The sequence below is a fragment of the Arvicola amphibius genome, chromosome 1 (genome assembly GCF_903992535.2).
Source record: "Arvicola amphibius chromosome 1, mArvAmp1.2, whole genome shotgun sequence".
Classification (NCBI taxonomy): domain Eukaryota; kingdom Metazoa; phylum Chordata; class Mammalia; order Rodentia; family Cricetidae; genus Arvicola; species Arvicola amphibius.
In genome coordinates this window covers 149,415,199-149,439,337 of record NC_052047.1, presented here as the reverse complement: position 1 = coordinate 149,439,337, position 24,139 = coordinate 149,415,199, and the positions used below count along the sequence as shown (strand labels likewise).

The 24,139-nt window shown below is 47.7% G+C and overlaps 3 protein-coding genes across 8 annotated transcripts; 2 read left to right on the top strand and 1 right to left on the bottom strand.

Annotated features, from left to right (window-relative positions):
* Nucleotides 1-3,310: 3,310 nt before the first annotated feature.
* Nucleotides 3,311-5,387, bottom strand: LOC119820712 (titin homolog). 2 transcript variants are annotated; one of them, XM_038339256.1, is made up of 2 exons: nt 4,601-5,387; nt 3,311-4,558 (listed from the first exon to the last, which is right to left on the bottom strand). In XM_038339256.1, the coding sequence occupies exons 1-2, from the start codon at nt 5,345-5,347 to the stop codon at nt 3,782-3,784; spliced, it is 1,524 nt and encodes a 507-aa protein (XP_038195184.1). In that variant the 5' UTR covers nt 5,348-5,387; the 3' UTR covers nt 3,311-3,781. The 2 variants fall into 2 exon arrangements, with proteins under 2 accessions (XP_038195184.1, XP_038195194.1); XM_038339266.1 differs by having other exon boundaries at nt 3,311-4,574; nt 4,617-5,387.
* A 364-nt stretch (nt 5,388-5,751) lies between these two features.
* On the top strand, nt 5,752-14,995 carry LOC119828044 (non-structural maintenance of chromosomes element 3 homolog). Its single transcript, XM_038350073.1, has 2 exons — nt 5,752-5,905; nt 12,828-14,995. Exon 2 carries the CDS (start codon nt 13,935-13,937, stop codon nt 14,895-14,897), a length of 963 nt encoding a protein of 320 aa, XP_038206001.1. The 5' UTR covers nt 5,752-5,905; nt 12,828-13,934; the 3' UTR covers nt 14,898-14,995.
* Snx32 (sorting nexin 32) lies at nt 5,768-24,135 on the top strand. Of its 5 annotated transcripts, XM_038350047.1 has the most exons (13): nt 5,768-5,905; nt 20,525-20,629; nt 20,856-20,966; nt 21,068-21,189; nt 21,338-21,461; nt 21,607-21,711; nt 21,830-21,935; nt 22,017-22,092; nt 22,290-22,329; nt 23,058-23,144; nt 23,243-23,402; nt 23,480-23,565; nt 23,769-23,942. In XM_038350047.1, exons 1-13 carry the CDS (start codon nt 5,867-5,869, stop codon nt 23,820-23,822), a joined length of 1,215 nt encoding a protein of 404 aa, XP_038205975.1. In that variant the 5' UTR covers nt 5,768-5,866; the 3' UTR covers nt 23,823-23,942. The 5 variants fall into 5 exon arrangements, with proteins under 5 accessions (XP_038205975.1, XP_038205982.1, XP_038205958.1 ...); XM_038350054.1 differs by lacking the exon at nt 23,243-23,402 and having other exon boundaries at nt 23,769-24,135; XM_038350030.1 differs by having other exon boundaries at nt 23,058-23,402; nt 23,769-24,135.
* The last annotated feature ends 4 nt before the right edge of the window (nt 24,136-24,139 follow it).

Sequence of the window (24,139 nt, the reverse complement as noted above, 5' to 3'; positions counted from 1 at the left end):
GTTGAGTGTTGGAGGGATGACTCAGGGGTTAGGAGCACTAGTTGGAGTGCTGGAGGGATGACTCGTTGTTAGGAGCACTGGTTGAGTGCTGGAGGAATGACTCAGGGGTTAGGAGCATGAGTTGGCGTGTTGGAGGGATGACTCAGTGTTAGGAGCACTAGTTGGAGTCCTGGTGGGATGACTCGGTATTAGGAGCACTAGTTGGAGTGCTGGAGGGATGACTTAGTGGTTAGGAGCACTTGTTGGCTTTACAGAGAACTTGGCTCTCAACCACCTGTAACTCTGGTTCCAAAGGGTCCAACACTCTCTCCCTGGGCACTGTGGGCACAGCACCCATGTGCTGCACATACATACACACAAGTAAAACACTCATACACATAAAAATAAATCTCTTTAAATTTTTCAAATGAATGCACAAAAAGGTCCCGTTCACAGCTTGTCATCGGAAGCTTATCTTTACGACTCCACCCGTCCCACCACCTCCACTTTATTGTCCAACTATGGGATCAGAGTTCTCAGAAAATGGAGGAAAGAGCAGCTAATTAGCTTTGGACAAAGGGAAAGGCAGAAATATCAGGGACAGAGAACAGAAAACAGGCCATAACCATAGAATGGCTTGCTGTGCAACTGGATAAAAATAGATCTGGTGTCCCAGGAGCCACGCTGGAAAAAAACAAAGCACATTCTCAAGTTGCTGAGTTTATGTCCTGTGCCCAGACAAAGCTTGGGTTCAGGTATGGAACACACAGAGCCAAGAGACAGTCTGAGAAGGGAAATTATTGCAAAGATTTATCCCTTGATATTAGATGGCACTGAAATGGGTAAAGTCAACGAATGTCGCAGCCCGATTCCATGAATACATGCTTAATGTATACTATGTGCTAGGACTAGGGCAGCCTCCAAAGACACACAGACACACGTCTGTTCTCTAGCTTATATGCTGGAGGGGAAAGACTGACAATTAACTGCCGTGCACCGCCCCCCCTCCCCCAACCCCGTGTCTGCGTTTGATGCGCTTTTACCCAGTTACCGAGCTTCGGGCAAGGGGCTGGGGGTTAAAATACACAGACATATGCAGACAGAGAGACAGCAACACGGGTCAACCTTGAATTCCCCAAGAATGCCCCCTTTATTGTGTTCAGGGGCAGATTATATAGAGATAGCCACGCCCCAGCCAAACCCACCAGAAACCACTCTCCTGCGATCAAGAACTCCTGAAGGTCTCGTGCTCAGAGCAGCTGTAGGCACTCAGATCAGGGGATTACAAGAAATTCTGGGGTCTCACTGCTCCCAACAATTAACTACTACAGCCATGGTGGGGTTTGTAATTCTAACACTCAGGAGGCTACATCAGGAAGATTGGAAGTTTGAGACAGACTGAGCATAGTAAGATAAGAGAGGGGGGGAGGAGGAGGAGAAGGAAGAGGAGGAGGAGGAGGAGGAAGAGGAGGAGGAGGAGACTGGTCACTTTCTCTGGAAGCTATCAGATAATGCAACTGACCAACTTAAGGAGAGGAGGGATGGGGAAATTATCTTAGGGTTAACCGTGTGCACAAAAATATAGCAAAGGGCTTAAAAATCTTTTGGAGTCTTGTGGGGAAATCTAGGCAAGAACCTATACTCAGGAAATTTAAGAAAAAGGCATAAGGCAGTCAAGAGTGGAGGCTCACAACTGTAATCCCAGCTGGGGCAGGAGTAATGCTGGTGTTTGAGGCCAGCCTGGGCTGCACTGTGAACTGTAGGCAAACCTGGGTACAGACTGAGACCTTGTCAAAGCACAAATGAAGGCTGGAGATGTATCAGGGTTGGCAGAGTGCTTGCCTAACATGAACAAAGCCCCAGGTTCCATCCTCAGCACACATAAGCAGAGCATGGTGGCTCACACCTGCAATCTCAGTGCTCCGGAGGTGGAGGGAGGAAGATCAGAAATTCAAGGTCATTGTTGGCCACATATTGAGTTTCAGAATTTGAAGTCAGCCTGGGCTACATCTACACATACACACACACACATGCACACACTCACACCACCACCAATAGCAACAATGACAAAAGACATGAGGCTATCATATGCTTATAACACTTATAATATGCAATTTATATTTGGAAATTGTGCTTTTAAAAAATAACCAGAGGAGAAATGGGGGTGAAAAAAGTTTAAGAGACAGGGTCTCTCTGTGTAGTTCTGGCTGTCCTAGAACTCACTCTGTAGACCAGGCTGGCCTAGAACTAAGAGATCTGCCTCCTGAGTTCTGGAATTAAAGGTGTACACCACCACGCTAGGCTTGGTGGAAGATTCTTCCTCTCCTATCCACTCTCCTACCTCCACTGTCAGGACATAAGCATCTATCTTGATAATGGAGTCTTCTATTTTCTAATGCGTCTTCGTCTGTGCACCATATCTGTGCTTGGTGCCTGAGGAGGTGGTGAGCCTCCATGTGGGTGCTGGGAATAGAACCAGGTCTTTTGCAAGAACACTAAGTGCCCTTACCCACTAAGCCAACTCTCCAGCCCAATAACAGAGTCCTGACAATAGATACTTGAGGCCTTTTCGGTTCCTTGGGAAGAGGGTAGATTATGGATAAGATATAAAAGGCTTAAATCAAGTGGTACAAACCTGTATTACCAACATTCAGAAAGGTTGAGATTTTGATGTCAGCTTGAGCTAAAAGGAAGCCACTGTTTCAAAAAAGAAACAAATATTCTAGTAGTTGGAAGGCAAAGACAGATAGATCTTTGTATTTGAGAGGCCAGCCTGGACAGCCTGGTCTACATATAGTTCCAGGCCAGCTAGGGGTACATATCTAGACCATCACACACACACACACACACACACACACACACAGAGAGAGAGAGAGAGAAAGAGAGAGAGAGAGAGAGAGAGAGAGAGAGAGAGAGAGTCGTGTGATCTGATAAATAACTAAAAGTGAAAGATTGGCTAGGCAGTGGTGGCACATGTCTTCAATACCAGTATTCGGTAGGCAAAGGCAGGCAGATCTCTGTGAGTTTGAGGCCAGCCTGGTCTACAAGAGCTAGTTCCAGGACAGCCAGGGCTACACAGAGAAACCCTGTCTTGAAAAACCAGAAAAAAAGAAAAAGTGAATGGAGACAATTCAAGTACAAATAGAATTCACCTTCACATTGAATATGTGCAGTTCAAAACAGACGCGAGGGTGGAGCAAACCTATGAAGATGGGATTAGTTACTGGTGAGGGGGAGTCTGGTTCAGATACATAGGGCTCTTGTAAGAGGATTGTCAAAACAGATGGGAAAACTGGTTGCAAAGACTATAGAAAAATATCAGCAAACCTAGTCACTGGTCCACCGTTTTATTCGACCACTCCTCTTCCCATTTCATTCCTGCTGGAGCCCGTTTTTGGTGTCAGTTTCTGATACCTCACCTATTGGCTGCTTCTCCCACAACCCTCAGTGCCCACCCTTTGCCCTGCAATGATCTGTTCTTTCTGACATTCTCCTCATCTCACACCCCGGCATGTACATGTCTGCCAAAATCCAGTTCACCCTAGACTCAAACAGTTCTTCAATAACGTAGCGGCCAGTTTCCTTCTTCTTAGCATTCATTCCCAAATATTTTCACCTTAAAATGATCCCAACTCCCTCTTTTCCCCTCCTCACTCTGGTGATACTGGCTTGGCCTCATGCCCAGTAACTCCTCCAGTCTCAAGCTCGCTCATATCTACACTTCGGGGTCAGCAGAGTTTGGCTTTGCTCTAGCTCCTCTCTGACTTTCAACGCTTCTTCAATTTCCTTTGCCTTCAAGTCTTCATCCACCTGATTCCCCGGAGCCTTCTCTAATCTCGTCTTTCTCTTCCATAAGAACAGATTCATAGGTGGGATCTTCCACGTTGTCCAAGACAAAACTGTCAATCTCCCCTGCTTTCTCTGCTCCTTCTTGTTCATCTCTGCCTTCCAGACTTTCAGGAATTTGCATTTCCTGACTCATCTCTTCCACCGCATTTTCATCACCAGTAATATTTATCACTCTTTCAATGTCCTCTTCGGTTGTATTTTCCAGTTCCATCTCATCGGACTGTGCTTCCTCGGTATTTGACTCCAGCTTCTCTTCAGTGGATCTCAGGTTCTTATCACCAGTCCTCGGCTTCTCTCCTCTACTGGAACTTGATTTCTCTCTATTCAATCTCAGCTTCTCATCACTTGACTTCGCCTTCTCTTTGGAGGACCCCCGCCTCTCTCCACTGTCGGATGCCTTTTCTCGGATGGATCCCCGTTTCTCTCCACTGTCGGATGCCTTTTTTCTGATGGACCCCCGTTTCTCTCCACTGTCTGACACCTTCTCTCTTATGGAACCTCGTTTTTCTCCACTATCCGACACCTTTTTTCTGATGGACCCCCGTTTCTCGCCACTGTCCGACACCTTTCTGATGGACCCCCGCTTCTCGCCACTGTCCGACACCTTCTCTCTGATGGACCCCCGCTTCTCGCCACTGTCCGACACCTTCTCTCTGATGGACCCCCGCTTCTCGCCACTGTCCGACACCTTCTCTCTGATGGACCCCCGCTTCTCGCCACTGTCCGACACCTTCTCTCTGATGGACCCCCGCTTCTCGCCACTGTCCGACACCTTCTCTCTGATGGACCCCCGTTTCTCTCTACTGTCCATTTTCTCTACAACAGACCGCTTCTCTCCCCTGCCCACCACCTTCTCTCCCATGGACACCCGTTTCTCTTTCTTGTACACCAAGTTCTCTCCACTCGACTCCACTTCCTCATTGTGCCTCAGTTGATCCCCTCTGGATCTCAAGTCCCCTCCACTGGTCCTCAACTTGTCCTTAGACTTCAATCTTTCTTCAGGCTCTGCTGTCATCTCTGCACCCTTAGATACGGCTCCAGCTTTGGGTCTGTCCTCCTGCTGTCCCCAAATCTCCTCTGGGATATCATCCGCCAACCTTGCTGGAGCCTGTGACGTCCTTTCTACACTGTTCAAGAGCTTCGTGTCCACCTTCTCCTGATGCAGGCCCGATCTCTCTTTCGAGATCTTCTTCCCCACGACTTCCAGCTTCCAGTTCTCAGATTCCAACTTTGGGTCCCACACTTTAGACTTTTGCAGGTTTCTGTCCAAGAGTTCCACTCTCTTCCCAATCACGATGAGTCCATTCCAGGGGCTCCACACCTTCTCTTTCTCTCGCACTTGCGCCTTTTTGCAGTACGGCTCGGGTTGCGATCGCCTGTGGACGTGGGCCTTGCTCCGGGCGCCCTGGGCACCCCGGGCCCGGGCCTTACTACGGCCCCGCGGCTTCCTAAACTGCTTACTCCGCACTTTCGGGCCAGGGTGTGGCAACTTGAATGGAACCTCTTTCTCCACAGACATTGCTGCCTGCCCTCGGCCCTAGCCCCCCTGACTCACTCGGGTTCCCCATTCCCCCCTACCCAACCCTCCCTCCCACCCTCACCCCCTTCCGGACTCCTCGCCCCGCCCACCGCCTGGTGGCGCCAAGATGCTCTAGTGCGCATGTGCAACTGTGCGCGCCAGGTGGATGAGACTGGGCCCGGAACCGCCGCGTTTGTAGGGTCACCCCCCGCGGGACCGGCACGTGACCCCTATGACCCTTAGAGCCCCTCAGGCTCTGGCCTATCCTGGACCGGCTCTCTGGTGCCACTTAATCGCTGGCACAGGATCGACAGGTCTCCCAGCCAATAGCAGCTCGCGTGGCAAACCTAGTGCCCAGTCAGAAGGAGCGGCTGCAGGCTAGAGGAACCACCCAGAGGGGTGGCGGCGTGTGTCAATGTCAGCTGATAGGATCCCTACAGGGTCCCCTCATCCAAGCTCTTGGAACGCGCAGGCCGTGGCCAGCTGTAGGATTCTTGTGTGTCCCAGCTGAGGATCACTATGGAGGAGCTTCATCAGGAGGCTGGGAAAGAGAGCAAGGTAAAGGAAGGAAGCAAACCCCTTCCTACTCCACCTCACTCCATCATAACATACCAAACAGGGAGAGAGACCTGAGCAAGAGGATGCAGCGCTTCTATGACCCCTGCAGAGGGGCCGGTTGAGGATAACACAGATAACCAGGGTTTGACCTCAGCCTGCATGGATGGAATTGGGGAGAACAAGGCAGTGTGCGAGTGACTACGAGGGGGAGGGACTGCTGTCGGGTTCACAGGCTCACCTGGGTGTTTGTGTTTCTATAGTTAGGAAAGCATCCATTCATTCTTCATCTTTCCCCCGTCCACCTCATTCAATAGTTATTGAAGATCTTCACTGTCTTGGGACTTGCAGAAATACACACTTGAGGTAGGGGTTGAAGGCGCTGGTGAGCTGTGGCAGAGGTAAAGATGGAACCTCAGTGGTCCATTCTGGAAGTCACACTTCCCTCAAGCAGCCACAAAGTAAAGTAGATTTGAGTAGAGATAGACATCAAGAAGGAAGCCAGGGAGTAGGGAGCTAGGCTGCCTGGGTTTGAAGAGGGGAGGAGTGGGGAGAGTGAGGGATGGTCTGACTTGGGATGGTCAGAGAATCCAAGAAGTTGAGAGTGGGATTCAAGTGGAATCTCAGGAATGAGAGGGGCTGAGCCTGTTCACATATGTTCATATTAGAAAGTATGTATAAGTAACCAGGCATGGTGATGCACACCTTTAATCCTGGAATTCCAGAGGCAGAGGAAGGAAGATCTCTGTGAGTTCAAGGCCAGCCTAGTCCACCTGGAGAGTTCTAGGTCAGCCAGGGCTATCAGGGAGATCTTATCTCAAAAGCAGAAGAATATATATTATTTTATACGTACATATTATTTTATATACACATATATGTTATTTATACACACATTTTTATACATATGTGTGTTATTTTATAGCACATATTATTTTATACATATATACATATTGTTACTGTATACACATATATGTTATTTTATACACATATACATATACGCACTTGGAATATGTTTATAAAATGATTAGAAGCCAGGTGTAATCCCAGCACTTGTGAGGGTGAGGCAGGAGGATTACTATCAGTTTGAGGCCTGCCTAAGCTACAGTGTGAGACTCTGCAATGAATATATAAATTTATTTCATTATTAGAACAATACCTAGCGTATTATAAGGCCAGACATAGTGTTGCTGATTGGTGCTGTTGGGGTTGCTGTTGTTGCTATTATCTTATGGGTTACTGTATGTCCTGAGAGTGCCCTGAACCATTATACTGATGAGTGCACCCCAGATATGGGGCCATCTTCTGAAAGTCCTCTAGGTTAGATCCTGTCTTCACAAAGTACATCTTTCAAATGTAGATGCAGACTGGAGAGACGGCTCAATGGTTAAGAGCTCTTGCTGCCCTTGCAAAGGATCTGAATTTGGATCCCAGCACCCACATCAGGAGGCTCCCAACTGCCTGTTACTCCAGCTACAGGGCTCTAAGACCCTCTTCTGGCCTCCTTGGGTACTTGCAGGCAAATGTACATACTCATGGACACACACATACACATACATTTTTTTTTTTTTGGTTTTTCGAGACAGGGTTTCTCTGCAGCTTTTTTAGAGCCTGTCCTGGAACTAGCTCTTGTAGACCAGGCTGGCCTCGAACTCACAGAGATCCGCCTGCCTCTGCCTCCCGAGTGCTGGGATTAAAGGCGTGCGCCACCACCGCCCGGCTCCTACATTTTTAAAATTTAAATGTAGAGACATTAAAAGGAACACTAAAGAACTTGGAAAGTGTGACTTAGTGGTACACTGCTTGCCTAGCAAGGTCCCCAGTTTGATCCTTAGCACTTCAAAAATTATCAGTAGTAATAAATACAAGCAAAAGTATAGTGGGGAGGAAGTGTAAAAATAGAAGATATTTGATTAATCTTATTAAAGACAAGGAAAATAAATAATAAAAAGGTAAAAGCTGGGCGGTGGTGGCGCACACCTTTAATCCCAGCACTTGGGAGGCAGAGGCAAGTGGATCTCTGTGAGTTCAAGGCCAGCTTGGTCTACAGAGCTAGTTCCAGGACAGGTCTCTCTCTGAATGAAGCATCTTAGACTGACCAACCATCCTGATTCACAAGGGTCTTCTTCTGTAGACTGATCTGGAACTCACTATGAAAGCCAGGCTGGCCTCAGCTCAGGGGCAATCCTCCTGCCTCTGTTTTCTGAGCACTGGGATTACAGATACACACTGCTGTTTCCATTATGGACTACCTGTGTGTGCGAGTGTGTCTTATATGTGTTCATATGGAAACCAAGTGTGCAAACAGGGTGCACTGTTCTCCCTTCTGCCCTACCCTTAGAGCGGTCTCTCGCTGGACCTGGAGCTAAATAGGCAGTCAGTAAGCCCAAGCAGTCTTTGTGTCTCCACTTCCTGCTGTAATGTGGTTCTTTACTACAACCTGGATCTGTAGCAGGCTTTCTCTTGAGCCACCAGCCAGCTCCCAATTCATGACATGGAGATCAGTCAGGTGCCTTAGGCAGGCAAGGAGAAACAGCAACACATCTTTACTTACATTATTAAACAAATGCAGCATACACAAATTTAGTACATCTTTGCCTAGTTAAAGTAAAATGCCACAACATGGATCTCTACATAGGTGCTAGATCTGAACTCAGATTTTCATGCTTAGGCAGCAAACACTCTTCTCCAGTAAGTCATCTTCTCCAGCCTTACCTACTGTCTTCCTTATGTCTGCTGGATCATCACTGGGAGTCTTTCTTTCTTTTTTAATTTCTGATAGTGATCAGTATTCTCCCTCTTCCCTTTCTCCTCTTGTCTTCCATATGTTCTCTTTCTCACCCTGCTAGGATTTTATCTAGTGTATTAATTTTTTTTAATTTACATTTTTGGGGGGTCTGGAGAAATGGCTCCTCTGTAATGGTCTGTCCTGTCTCTTTAAGAGACAAACCTCTCCCACTCCCTTCCCAATCTGCTGAGGCAGGTGGATTTTCCTTCTGCTTCCAGCCTGAGTCCTTGCTTTTCCATCTCTCTCCCAAAGAGGTAGCTGCTGTGGCTCCCCCCCCACCTCTCTCTGCTTCTCTCTCTCTCCCCTTCCCCCTTCCCTTCTATAACCCACTAAATAAATATCCAACCTCACTCTACATGGCGTGCCTATCCATCTAGGTCTCTCACCCTTCACACAGCTCCCTGCCTGGGATCCACTGCCCCTTGTGCTCATGGGCCACTCAGGGAACAGCGCCATTTTACTTAAACCACAACATCCTCTTCCAAAGGATTGTGTTCCATTCCCAGCACCCACAAGGCAGCTTATAATTACCTGTGGCTCCAGTTCCAGGGGATCTGACACTCTCCCACAGACATACATGCAGACAAAATGCCAATGCACATAAAATAAAAATAAATTTAAAGTTTTAAGACCACATATTTGTTTTCCTCACTTTATGTTTAAATTTTTCTTATGTTTATATTCTTTTTATTTATTGTGTATGTATATGGGCATCAGATAGCCCCTTCTGACCTTCCCTGGCACATACAAGGTTCACAGACATGCATACAGGCAATACACTCATACACATAAAATAAAATACTAGTATATATATATATATATATATATATATATGTCTTAGCTTATTTTAAAGTAGAGAAAGTCATTTTGTGGTTTTTTAAAATATTTTATTTATTAATTATGTATACAGTGTTCTGCGTGTATGCTTACACACCAGAAAGGGCACCAGATCTCATTACAGATGGTTGTGAGCCACCATGTGGTGGCTGGGAATTGAACTCAGGACCTCTGGAAGAGAAGCAAGTTCTCCTAATCTCTTAGTGTTTTTGAGATAGGGTTTCCTTATATAATTCTGTTTTCCTCATACTTTGGTAATTCTTTTTTCTTCTGCCTCTTAAATGCTGAAATTACATATCTGACCCACCATACCCAGCTGAAATGCTTGGCTTTTAATTGAAAAATTGAAATGTTTAGGACATTTACAGTTTTTTAAATTACCCATATAGTAGATTTAAAACCATCTTTCTTTGTATTTTTTCTTGATCCCATTTTTTTGCTTGCTATGTGTGTATGGTATGTGTGTTCAAATGTGTATTAGTTGTGCATGTGGAGATCTGAGGTTAATGTCTCTTTTTTGAAAATATTTACTTTTATTTCATGTCTATGATTGTTTACCCACATGTATGTCTATGTACCATGTGCAATCAGTGCTGGGGACAGTCAGAATTCCCTGGAACTGGAGTTATAGACAGTCATTAGTCATCATGTGGGTGCTGGGAATTGAACCTGGATCTTCTGGATCTTCTGCCCTTAACTGCTGAGCCATCTCTCTGCCCATGTTGATGTCTCTTAGTTGATCCCCAAGTTTGCCATTTGAGCTAGCCTGGCTAGCCGGCTTGCTCTGGAGATCCCATCTCTCCCGGTCATAGCTAGGGTTATAAATAGTATACCATGCCTACCTGACTCTTTTGAGTTCTGGGAAGCCCTGCCCTCTACTTACAGAGCAAGCACTTTACCTGTCTCCCAGCCTCCCACCTGTTTTGTGTTTTTTAAGATTTTTTTTTTTTTTTTTGGTTTTTCGAGACAGGGTTTCCCTGTAGTTTCTAGTGCCTGTCCTGGAACTAGCTCTTGTAGACCAGGCTGGCCTCGAACTCAGAGATCCGCCTGCCTCTGCCTACCGAGTGCTGGGTGTTTTTTAAGATCTTAAAAATTACTTCTAACTTTGTGTAGGTGTGTGTGTCTGCATGTGGTGTGTGTAGGTGTGTGTGTGTCTGCATGTGGTGTGTGTAGGTGTGTATGTGTCTGTATGTGGTGTGTGTGTGTCTGCATGTGGTATGTGCCTGTGAGTGCAGGTGTCCTGGGGGGCCAGAGGTATCAGGTCCCCTGGAACTGGAGTTACAAAGGTTTATAAGCCACTGATGTGGATGCTGTGAACCGTACTTATTTTTCTTTTTTTTTTTTTCTCATCCAAAAGAAAACAACAAAACAAACTTTTTTGTTCCGTACTTATTTTTCTGAAGAACAGCAAGTTACTCTTAATGCTGAACCAGCTCTTCAGCCTCTGCTTGTCTTTCTCAGAATGTAGCCCAGACTCATTGTGTAGCCCAGGTTACCTTGAATTCTCCATAGTCCTCCTTTCTCAGCCTACTAATTGCTGGGATTTCATGCCTCTACATTATGCTTAATGTATCTCACTTCTCCTTTTTAATTTTGTTATAAAGATTTATTTTCATTATTTATGTAAATGTCTCCACATATGTCTGTCTGTCTGTCTGTCTGAGTATATGTACATGTGTGCATAAAAGTGCTGTGGAGTCCAGAAGTTCAAGCTGGCTTTGAACTCACCAAGTTCCGCCTGCCTTTGATTAAAAGTAAATAAAGTATGGACCATCATTTCTGCCATACAATCTTTTAATCTTTTGCTTGTTTTAATTTTTTTGTTGTTGTTTTTTGATTTTAGAGACAGGGTTTCTTTGTGTAGTCTTGACTGTCCCTGAACTAGTTCTGTAGGCCAGGCTGGCTTCGAACTCACAGAGATCTGCTTGCCTCAGCCTCCCCAGTGCTGGGGTTAAAGGCGTGTGCCACCACCACCTGACTTTAAGTTTTTATTTTATGCTTATGGGTATTTTGTCTGCATGTGTGTTTGTGTACCATATTCGTGCTTCGTGCCCATGGAGGCCAGAAGACTGCGTCAGAACTGGAGTTACAGACAGTTGGGAGCAGTTGTGAACTGCCATGTTGATGTTGGGTTCTCTAGAAAAGCAGCCAATGCTCTTAACCATTGAGTCATCTCTCCAGCCCCACAATTAGTTTAAAAAACAGAAGAAGAGCCAGGCAGTGGTGGTGCATGCCTTTGATCCCAGCACTCGGGAGGCAGAGGCAGGCGGATCTCTGTGAGTTCGAGGCCAGCCTGGTCTACAAGAACTAGTTCCAGGACAGGCTCCAAAGCTACAGAGAAAAACAAAACAAAGGAAAAAAAAAGGAGAGCTGAAAGGTAGCAACAGCTACAGAGCACGAATGTCCCTGTGCCATCGGCCTGTACCTCGAAAAAGGATGGTTCCAGTAGGGTTGTTTTTTGTTTTTTTTGTTTGTTTGTTTTTTCGAGACAGGGTTTCTCTGCGGCTTTGGAGCCTGTCCTGGAACTAGCTCTTGTAGACCAGGCTGGTCTCGAACTCACAGAGATCCGCCTGCCTCTGCCTCCCGAGTGCTGGGATTAAAGGCGTGCGCCACCACCGCCCGGCTCAGTAGGGTTGTTTTTATTGTTTTGTTTTATTTTTATTTTTTGTTTTTTTGAAACAGGGTTTCTCTGTACAGCAATGGCTGTCCTGGAATTCACTCTGTAGACCAGGCTGACCTTGAACTCTCAGAGATCCGCCTGCCTCTGCCTCCCAAATGCTGTGATTAAAGACACGTGCCACCACTACCCAGCTTGTTTTAAATTTTAAATGTTAAGGTTCATTTTCATTATAATGTGTGTACGTGTCTGCGTGTGGATCAGGTGCCCTCTGAGACCAGAGACATGAAATCCTTGGCGCTGGAGTTACAAATGACTGTGGGCACTGAGAACTGAGTCTATTGAAGATCTAGCGTTGGGGGAGAGATTGGAGACACTCCACTCCCCACCCCCCACCCCCGGCAAAGCAGGGGCTTCTTCTCTGACCCTGGATTAGGCACAAACCACAAAGTATGGAAGAAAAGTTAAAATGGCTGCTTTCTGGCTCAGGCCCCAAAACAGCAGCAAATGGCCTTACAGGTGTAATATTTAAAAAGAGAGAAAGGGGAGGTCTGTGTCTGGGTCAGGATGTGGATGCGGTGGTATATTTTGATTGAATATGTTAATTAGGTGAACCAAAGGGGACTTTAGATTGCTGGACTTTAACACTTTTTTTGTTTTGTTTTGTTTTGTTTTTTTCGAGACAGGGTTTCTCCGTGTAACAGCCCTGACTGTCCTGGAACTCACTCTGTAGACCCTCACAGAGATTTGCCAGCCTCTGCCTCCCGAGTGCAATTAAAAGCGTGGGCCACCACCACCACCAGGCTGGACTTCAATACTTTAATAGCAAGACTTTGGTCATCAACCTCAGAAGGAGTAACCAGATAAAGGAACGGACCTTGGGGGTTAGCTTTAGGAATGTAATCTCATGGTTTTTAGCTAGACAGAGGGAATGGCGGCAGGGCAAGGCCTGCTAGAGCTGTGCTCTAGCTCGTGCTCGCCATGCTTGAGCTGGGCAGAGCCCCTCAGAGACAGAGACACCTTCCATGGGAGATGTGTGAAGATCAGAGGACAGCCTTGGGGATTCTGATTCCTTTCCCCACATGGGTTCCAGTTCCAGAAAGCAAACTCAGATCACCAGGCTTTATGCACCAAGTGTTTTTACCCACTGAACCATTCTCCATTACATACATTGGCAGATGGAGGCATGATGAGGAGTCCGAGGCTGTCATCAGCTACATAGGGCATTGTCTCCAAAGAACAAAAGCAAAAACTTACGTGTATTTTATCACCCCTCCCAAATTGTCAAAAACATTGAGAGAAAGGGAGAAGAGTTTGACCGATGGCTCATGCCAGTAAACCCAGCCACTTCCGGTGGTTAGACAGACAGGGCAGCCAGCTGGCTCAGACTGCCAAGCCTGATGATCTGAGTTCAAGCCCCCAAACCACTTGGTGGAAGGCAGGAACTGATTCCTTCCAAGTTGTCCCCTGACTGCCACATGTTGCCCCCATAAATAAGTGAATGTCAATTTTTAAAATAGTTTTTAAACAGAAAACTAAGCCTTAACGATAGCTGCTTGCTAGCCTGTGCAGGACCTTGGGTCCATCAGCAACATTGCAAGAGAAAGGAGAAAGATATACCAGGACGCAAACCGTAAAATATGATCAAATTAAATTAATGTGTCAGGATGGTAGGTCTTTAGCAAGGCAGTATTCCAGGAATGTAAGGTGTTCGGCATTTGGAACCAGCCAATGAGATCCAGCACAAATCCAACCGGGAAGCTTGGTTTGTCGTCGCGCACACCCCCCCCCCCATGCCGCCGCCCCCGCCCCCTACCCCTCGCGGGCGCCTGGTGCAAACGACCCCCAATCGCCCGGTGCTGCCAGTTACAGGAGCATCTCTCCGCCGCCTGCTCATGTTACAAAAGCCGAGGAGCAGGAGCCTCCCTGGTGCCCAGCCTGGGAGTGGCAGCGACCGTGATCTGGGTGCCTCTGGGGAGTTCCCGAGTGGGCCCGGACGCCCCGATGCCTCGCAGGGCAGTGCAGGCGCCTTGTCGCCGAGCTCCCGCCCGGCTCAGGCCACTCCCGCCCCGGAACTCCGGACCCAGAAGCAGCTGGAATTGAAGGTGGCAGAGCTGGTGCAGTTCTTGCTGATTAAGGACCAGCGGAAGATCCCCATCAAGCGGTCCGGTATCCTGAAGCACGTCATCCGTGACTACAAGGACATCTTCCCAGACCTGCTCAAGCTGGCTGCAGAGCGGCTCCACTATGTGTTCGGGTACAAACTGGTAGAACTCGAACCCAAGAGCAACGCCTACATCCTCATCAACACCCTGGAGCCAGTGGAGGAGGATGCTGAGATGAGAGGCGACCAGGGAACGCCCACCACCGGCCTCCTGATGATTATTTTAGGGCTCATCTTTATGAATGGCCACAGCATCCCGGAAACCGAAGTCTGGGATTTTCTTCGTCGTTTGGGGGTGTATCCCACCAAGAAGCATTCAGTTTTCGGAGATCCGAAGAAACTCATTACTGAAGACTTCGTGAGACAGCGTTACCTGGAGTCCCGACGGATACCCCACACAGATCCCGTGGACTGTGAGCTCCAGTGGGGTCCACGAGCAAATCTGGAAACCAGCAAGATGAAAGTTCTTAAATTTGTGGCCAAAGTCCACAATCAAGATCCCAAAAACTGGCCCACGCAGTACTGTGAAGCTTTGGCAGACGAGCAGAGCAGGGTCAGACCGGAACCCAGTGGTCCAGTCCCGGCTTCTTGAAATAAATGCTTGGGATTCTCAAGTTCAAGGTGGAAGAATAGGAAATATGGGGAGGGGAGAAGCATATTTCCACAATAATTAAAGTGTATTATCTTTAAGATGTGTTTCAGTTTATGTTTTCTTTTAGAACTGATATAATTCAATGATATTGTACCTGTGCTGGGCCGTGATGGTGGGCCTTTAACCAAGCGCTTGGGAGGCAGAGGCAGGCGGATCTCTGATGGTTTTTTTTTTTTTTTTTTGGTTTTTCGAGACAGGGTTTCCCTGTAGTTTCTAGAGCCTGTCCTGGAACTAGCTCTTGTAGACCAGGCTGGTCTCGAACTCAGAGATCCGCCTGCCTCTGCCTCCCGAGTGCTGGGATTAAAGGCGTGCGCCACTCTCTGATGGTTTATAAACAATTCCAAGACAGTCAGGGCTACACAGAGAAATGAGAGAGGGGGGGCATTATTTTTATTTTTCTATGGTGTGTGTAAATGCTTGTGTGCCATAGATGCATAGTGGTCAAAGGACGGTTTATGGGAACTCGTTCTCACCTTCCGCAGTGGGGGATATGAGGATCTGATCAGGCTTGGTGGCAAGCACCCATAGCCATTGAGCCATGTCTCCTGCTGATGTTTGGGTTTTCTGTCTTCAGACTGGAACTCACTCTGTAGACCAGGCTAGCCTCCAATTCAGAGATTTGCCTGCCTCTGCCAAAGGAGTGCTGGGATTAAAGGTGTGTTTTACCACCACCTGGCATGGTTTTTTTTAAATTATTATTTTTAAACACGGTCTCATGTAACCCAAGGTTGATCTCAAACTCCTGATCTTCCCCTCCTGAAAGCTGCAAAGAGTCAGGCATGGTGGTCACACACCTTCAAGCACTCTTGAAGCAATGGTAGGAAAATTAACTAGGGTTGGAAGCTAGCCTGAGTTACATAGTTTTAGGCTAGCCTGGGCTACATAGCACTACCCTGTCTCTCAAAATCAAGTAATAATAATAAACAATTTATTTTAAATATTTCTGAATTCTATGTCAGTGTGTGGCTATATGCATATGAATTCAGGTATCCACAAAGACCAGAAGAGGGTGTTGGGCCCCCTGGAGCTGGAGTTACAATTATTAGCTGCCTCATATGGGTGGTAGAACCCTGGTTCTCTTTATTTTTAATTTTATTTAATGTGTGTATGGGTGTGTTTCTTTTTTAAAGATTTATTTATTTATTATGTATACAGTGTTCTGCCTGCATGTATGCCTGCAGGCCAGAAGAAAACACCAAATCTCATTACAGGTGGTTGTGAGCCACCATTTGGTTGCTGGCAATTGAACTCAGAACCTCTGGAAGAGCAGCCAGTGCTCTTAACCACTGAGCTGTCTCTCTAGACCATGTATGGGTGGGTGTTTTGTCTGCATATATGCCTGTGCACAGTGTTTATATCTGGTACAGAAGACATAGACAGGATTTCCTGGGACTGGAGTTACAGATGCCAGGTGGGTGCTGAGGATTGAGCAGTAGTAGTGTTCTTAACTGCTGAGTCATCTCATGAGCCCCAGAATAAAAATTTTAAAACAGAATAACATGCACGTAACTATCCTGAGAAAGGGAGAGAAAATTGATAAAAATCGGCATCATCTAAGGATATATATGATAACAGGTAGATAAATACACCTGTTTGGTTTTTGTTTTTTAAAAGTCTGTTGCGTGTGTATATATGTATACATGTGTCATAGCATGTATCTGCTGTCAGAGGACAACTTTGTAGTCATTTCTTCCCTTCCCCCTTTACATGGTTTCCTTGAGCTTTCAAAACAAGTGCTATAGCTTGCAGAACCAGCGCTGATTTTTTTTTCTGAGACAATTTCTCTTTGGAGCCTGTCCTGGAACTCATTCTGTAGACCAGGCTGGCCTCGAACTCACAGAGATCCGCCTGCCTCTGCTTCCCAAGCACTGGGATTAAAGGCATGTGCCACCACTACATTTTTATTTATTTATTTATTTATTTGGGAGAGGGGAGTGCCAGGACAAGAGTTTTAGTCAGGGTTTCTATTGCTGTGAAGAGACACCATCACCATGGCAACTCTTATAAAAGAAAACATTTAACTGGGCCAGTTTACAGTCTCACAGGTTTAGTCCATTGCCGTCATGGTGGGGCATGGGTGCATGCAGACAGACATGGTGCTGGAGAAGGAGCTGAGAATGGAGAAGGGGCTCAAACAACAGGACAACAGGAAGTGGTCTGAGACACTGGGTGTTATGAGCAAAGAAGACTTCAAAGCCTATCCCCACAGTGACACACTTCCTCCACAAGGCCACACCTACTCCAGCAAGGCCAAACCTCCTAATCGTGCCACTCCCTTTGGAAGACTTTTTCTTTCAAACCACCAGCACCTGGCGGCTCTTAGCTTTTCTTTAACTCCTTTTCACAAATTGGAAATTTAGCAGAGTGGGATATTGCTCTGAGGTCAACAGTGCCTTTATTTCATTTCTTAACCTGTTTATCTCCTTCAACACAGAATTTAGCTCCATTCCACCTCTGGTGCTCCTTTTCTCCTAAAACTGCACATTTAACCACACAATTTGGCTGTTTTGAGATTCTCTCTTCCAGTGGAATTAACCCAATTCTCTTCACTTAGCCTCAGGCAGTCTCTTGGGACGTGGGCAAAAGGTAGCCACTTTCACCACCGAAATGTCACAAGAACCGCCTCTAGGTAACATTCCAAAATTCTCCTCCCCTGAAACCTCCCGCCCCAGCCTTCCCAGCACAGTTCTCCTAAGCACGTCTTTTGTGCTCCTGCTAGTGTAACCCGTCAGGCAGTGCTCAAAACCATCCCACTGCCTCTCTATCCCAAAGTACCAAAGTCCAAATTCCTCCAAACAAAAACATGGTCAGCTCTGTCACCCCAGCCCCTGGTACCGACTTCTGTCTTAGGGTTCCTAGTGCTGTGAAGAGACACCTTGACCACAGCTACTCTTATAAAGGAAAACATTTAATTGGGGTGGCTTATAAAGTTTCAGAGGTTTAGTCCATTATCATCATGGTGGGACAGACATGATGCTGGAGAAGGAGCTTAGCAATAGGAGGTGCTCTGAGACACTGGGCATAACTTGAACAAAGACCTCAAAGCCCGTCCCCACAGTGACACACTTCCACGTGCAAGGCCAACCTACTCCAACAATGCCATACCTCCTGATAGTGTGTCTTAATTAGGGTTTCTATTACTGTGATGAAACACCATGACAAAAGGCAAGTTGGGGAGGGGAGGGGAGGGCTTATTAGGCTTATACTTCAGCATTGCAGTTCATCATTGAAGGGAGTCGGGACAGGAACTCAAACAGGGCAGGATCCTGGAAGCAGGAGTTGATGCAGAGACCATGGAGCGGTGCTGCTTACAGACTTGGTTCCCATGGCTTGCTCAGCCCACATTCTTATAGAACCCAGCTGCCCAGGGATGGCCCCACCCACAATGGGCTAGACCTTCCAGAACTGATCACTAAATGAGAAAATGCCTTACAGCTGGAGCTCAAGGAGGCATTTCCTCAGCTGAGGCTCCTTCCTATATGGCCCTAGCTTGTGCCAAGTTGACACACACAGAAGCACCCAGCACATAAGTATCACACCCTTGGGGGTATTTTCTCTTAGATCATACAAGTATGTGGAGGTCAGAGAAAACCTTGAGAGAGTCAATTCTTGCTTTCTACTGTGTGATTCCTGGAGATGACATTGGAGTCATCATGCCTGGCAGCAGGTGGTATTCCCAGCGAGCAGTCTCAACAACCCTCCAGCTCTCCTTCCTATCTTTTTGTTTTTTCTTTTAGTGTTGTTCTTGTTGAGACAGGGTTTCTCTGTAGCTTTTGGAGCCTGTCCTGAAACTCGCTCTGTAGACTAGGGGCTGACCTCGAACTTACAGATCTCTCTTTTCATGAGCCAGTGTTTCTTGGGGTCAGGATGGCCCTGAACTCACTACGTAGTCAGATCTGGCCTTGAATTCTGTCTACAGTCTCTTAAAGTTATTACGGGCTTGACCTCTTGATCTTCCTGCCTGCACCTCCCAAGTGCTGGTGTGTTTTGCCACACCCAGCTGGAAAGTCATTGTTTATGGTCGGAAATAACCAAGGGTTTCCTTTATCACCGCACCTATCATCTCTTCTCTTAAGCACTGTAGTCTAGGATTAGTAAATCAAGAATGGGAACAAAGACAGGAAAGAGTAAAGCTTTTTAAGTTATAGGATTATATCAGTAGTAAATCTAGAAGAATCTAAAAACTAATGACAAATTTAGCAAGGTATTGTAATTATTTATAAAAATAAGTAGAGCTGGGTGTAGTAGCACATGCCTTTAATTCCAGCACTGGGGAGGCAGAGGCAGATGGATCTCTGTGAATTTGAAGCCAACCTGGTCTACATAGAGTTCCAGGCAGGCAGTGGGTAACAGAGACTCTCTTTCAAAAATAAGTAAGTATATAACCAAAATAAAATAACTAGGACTGGGTCCCCTCGAGCTTTGCCCGCCTTGAGCTCAGCTGCTCCCGGCGGCCAGAATGGAGGGGTAGAGCAGTTCTTGGCGGCTTGGGGGGGGGCGGGTGGCCGTGCCCAGCCTGGGGCCACGCGAGACACAATGAAAAAAAAATAACTAGGACTGGAATTTAGATCAGTGGCAGAACATTGCTTTGCCAGAGTGAGGCATGAGTCCATGCCCAGTACCACAAGAACTAATGAGAACAGCAGTAGTAATAGTGATAACAGATACTATAGGAAGCCAGGCATAGTGGCTCATTGCTTGTAATCCTAATACTGAGGCCAAGATAGAATTGTTAGGCATTAAAGACCAGCCTGAGCTATATATCGAGTTCCAGGCCAGTCAGGGCTACATAGTAAGATGATGTCTTTAAAAAAAAAAAAAACCTAAATAAATAAATAAATAATAATAATAAAAATCCAAATCCCTGGTAAGAGCATAATATGTTGTTGAGTGGGTAATGAAAGTTAAACCCCATGTACTACTGCATGCTGGTAATTCTGCTAACACTGCCAAAGCAAGACTGGCACTTACCTGCCAGCCTTGCCTCTTGGTCCCTCCACAGTTTAACTCCACTCCTGTTTTCTTTTGCTTGGGGAAGGATCTTTCTCTGTATCCAGGCCTGACTGAAACTCATTATTTTATCTAATGCCAGGCTGGCCTTAAATTTACAGCAATCCTCCTGTCTCAGTTTCCCAAATACCAAATACTGTGATTATAGGCATGAGACACCAAGCCAGGCTTATGACGGCTTTTTTTTTTTTTTTTTTTTTTTTTTAGTTTTTTGAGATAGCGTTTTTCTGTGTAGCCCTGGCTGTCCTGGAACTTACTATGTAGACCAGGCTGGTCTCAAACTCAGAGATCTATCTGCCTCTGCCTCCCAAGTGATGGGATTAAAGGCATGTGCCACCACCCATGCACAAAGGCAGGTTCTATAAAGAAGCAGTTCTCATACCTGACATAAGTGAGGACTTAGGACCTTCCAAAGAGAACAATGAAAGCATTCTGCCTGCCCCTGAGGATGGGAGCTGGGGAAGTGTTTGGTTGGTAGCGGTACCACTCTGAGCAGGGTCTCCAGAGAGGTAGGACAAAGCACCTTCACTTAGCCACTTTACCCTCTCACCCCACAGCCTTCCTCCATGCCGGTGGATCTGCAGGGAGAGAGCTCCTTACAGGTGGAGATTTCTGATGCAGTGAGTGAGCGGGACAAGGTGAAGTTCACTGTTCAAACCAAGGTACGATGGCCTGTTGGCCAGGAGATGGGCAGATGGCCTGGAATGGGAGGCAGAACAAGTGTAGCCCTGAGCTCTGATTGCATTTGGCTGAGGCCCCACCTTCCTGAATGAAATCACAGGTTTCAAATGGGGTGCAGGATGGGAATGCTAAAAGTGGCTGCTTAGCAGGTTTGGTGAGGGCAGGTTTGGGGGAGATGAGGTCTTACACATGTCTCTGGGCTTCCAGAGTGGCCTCCCTCACTTTGCCCAGCCTGAGTTCTCAGTGGTTCGGCAGCACGAGGAATTCATCTGGCTACATGACACCTATGTGGAAAACGAGGAGTACGCCGGCCTTATCGTGAGGAAGGGCCGGGCTGGGCTGTGAGGGGCAGGCTGGGAACATGGGTTAGGACCCAGGCTGTGATGGCCTCCTTAGCAATCCGTCCCTCCTTTGAGCAGATTCCCCCAGCCCCTCCCAGGCCAGACTTCGAGGCTTCAAGGGAAAAGCTGCAGAAGTTAGGTGAGGGCGACAGCTCCATCACCCGGGAAGAGTTTGCCAAGATGAAGCAGGAGCTAGAAGCGTGAGTGTCCAAACCCCAGCCCTGCCCCAGAGCTCCAGGGTTTCTTCCCTGACTTTGACAGATGTCCATAGAGCCTGACCTCTAGCCCCAGGTCTGCTGAGAAAGAGGGGGAACCATGATAATGGGAGCTCACTGTGGTTGTCTACAGGGAGTACTTGGCCATCTTTAAGAAGACGGTTGCAATGCATGAGGTCTTCCTGCAGCGCCTGGCAGCCCATCCCACCCTGCGGCAGGATCACAACTTCTCTGTCTTCTTGGAATACAGCCAGGATGTGAGTTGATTGAGGATGCTGGGATCTGAGACCAGGGTTGGGGAACCAGGCCTGAGAATTTCTCCCAGTTTGCTCCCCGTGTAGGTGGCATTTGACCATGGTAGAAGGTCCAATGCCCCACCCTAGCATCTCACCCTCTCCTTAGCTGAGTGTTCGAGAGAAGAACAGAAAGGAGGTCTTGGGAGGGTTCCTGAGGAGCATCGTCAGATCTGCAGACGAGGTCCTCATCACCGGCATATCGGGGCTCAAGGTGACCCTCTGGCTGTGGGAGGGAAGCCACTGGTTGGGCTGCCAGGAAATGGTGGCACACTGGGTGTTGGTACCACCATACTCCTGTTGGTAAGAAGTGTTCTCTTTCCATCCTATAGGAGGTAGATGACTTCTTTGAGCACGAGAGGACCTTCCTAGTAGAATACCACAACCGAATCAGAGACACCTGCCACAGGGCCGACCGTGTCATGCACTCCCACAAGTGTATGATGGGCTGAGGGGTTCTCACCATGGGTGGGGCTTGAATGTGGATTAGGGGCTCTGATTGGGATTGTTCTCCGACAGGCCTGGCAGATGACTATATACCTCTGTCTGCTGCACTGAGCAGTCTTGGAACCCGGGAAGTCAGCCAGCTGAAAAGGTAAGGACTCATTTCCCTGTCCTCTCCCATGCCTGCAATACTGTGTGTACCCAAGAGGGTGTGCACTCTAAAGAAACCAGGCTGGGGGAGGGGCTGTGCAGAAACTTCTGAAGGGGTTAGGGGAGAAAAGATTCCAAGGAGGGTTTGAGGGCAGAGAGGCCTTGAGCTGCCCCAGATCCCTGCCTTCCACCTCCCAGGAGCTTCCTGAAGCTGGCAGAGCTCTTTGAACGACTGAGGGTAAGTACTGCCTTCTACACTCAGGGTCTTCTGTAAAGAACCTTCTGTGATGGGTGAGCTTGGTGGCTTCCACTCTAGAAATGGAATTACAAAGAAATGGAATGGAACCAGGCCATGGTGGTGTGTGCCTTTAATCCCAGCATTTGGGAGGCAGCAGCATGCAGATATCTGTGAGTTCAGGCCAGCCTAATCTACAGACCTAGTTCTAGGACAGCCAGGGCTACAAAGAAACCCTGTCTCGAAAAAACAAAACAACAACAAAAACCCAAAAAACAAAATTAATGAAGACATGCAGAAAGCATGCCATTGAGATGGTGGGGGTGGGAGTGGGAGAAGTGCATGGGGTGGTACCACACCTCTGGGAGACTGCCACCAACATCCATCCTGTTGAGATACATAATTCCCAAACTCTTATTCCAAACAAGTCCATGCAGTATACCAATCTGTCTGCAATGTGTGTTCAAGGACCTGCAGGGGCCTTGTCCACTCAAGCCTACCCAAGATACAAAGCCCTTAGCTTGCCTCTTGGCCAACCTACTCTGCTTTGCCTATGTAACCTACTGAGTCTGGGGTTCACTAGGCTTGCACACATGCACACACTTGCCTGGCCTACTTTCTGCAACTCAGAACCTGATCTCCAGTAGTTCTCCTGGAAACGTAGAGGAAGGGCCTCCAGCCCTTTAGTTCCCTTTTCAAGCCCTCTTCCCAGTCTCATCTTCCTGACACAGAAGCTGGAAGGCCGGGTAGCCTCTGATGAGGACCTGAAGCTGTCTGACATGCTGAGATACTACATGCGAGACTCACAAGCAGCCAAGGTGAGAGGTGGCCCGAGGTACTCTCAGGGATGGAGGTCATGTGGGGAGAGCAGGCAGCAGAATCCATGGCAACAGTCATCTTGTGCCGATGACCTTAGGACCTGCTGTACAGGCGGCTTCGGGCACTGGCCGACTATGAGAACGCTAACAAAGCGCTGGACAAAGCTCGTACAAGGAACCGGGAAGTGCGACCAGCAGAGAGCCACCAACAGCTGTGCTGCCAGCGCTTTGAGCTCCTCTCTGACTCTGCCAAGCAGGGTGAGCCCTGAAGCCTGGCATGGTCCCGGTGAGAATCCACCCTGACCGACTGTCCTCACTTTTCCACTCTTCCCCAGAGCTCATGGACTTCAAGTCCCGCCGCGTCTCCTCTTTCCGAAAGAATCTCATTGAGTTGGCAGAGCTGGAGCTCAAGCATGCCAAGGTGAGCACTCATGGCCCCTCTGAGCTCTCGTGCTGCTCCCATCTTCTTCCCAGTGTAGTCAGGCCCAGGGTCAAGGTAATGCCTCCTCTCCTGGGGCCAGAATTTTTCTCTTTTCATTGGGTACTAGGAAGGGGGCCTGCAGGCTAAGCAGTGGATACAACAGTAGCAGCCCTCAGAGAACTCTAAGAGCTTTTCTTCTGCAGGCCAGCACCCTGCTTCTCAGAAACGCCCTTGTTGCCCTTAAGGGAGAGCCTTAGTGAATTCAGATGCTCCTCTGAAACCTTCAGTGACAACGTCCTCACTTCCTACCCTCTCCCCATAGAGATGCCCTTCTCTACCAAAGCTGCCACTAGCCACATGCCCACAGCAGAACCCTTTTTCCTTGCCTGAACCCAGGCCCTAAGGTGGTTGTCCTCCCACCCCCACCTGGGCAGGGCATCATGGGGGACACACCTGGCCACAGGTAAGCAGTTTCCAGGGACCCTAGCACTCCTACAGCAGGCTGAGTCAAATTCTCCATCCCATCCCACTTCTGGCTTTTGAATTCCAAATAAAGAACCTGGTCTTATAGCCA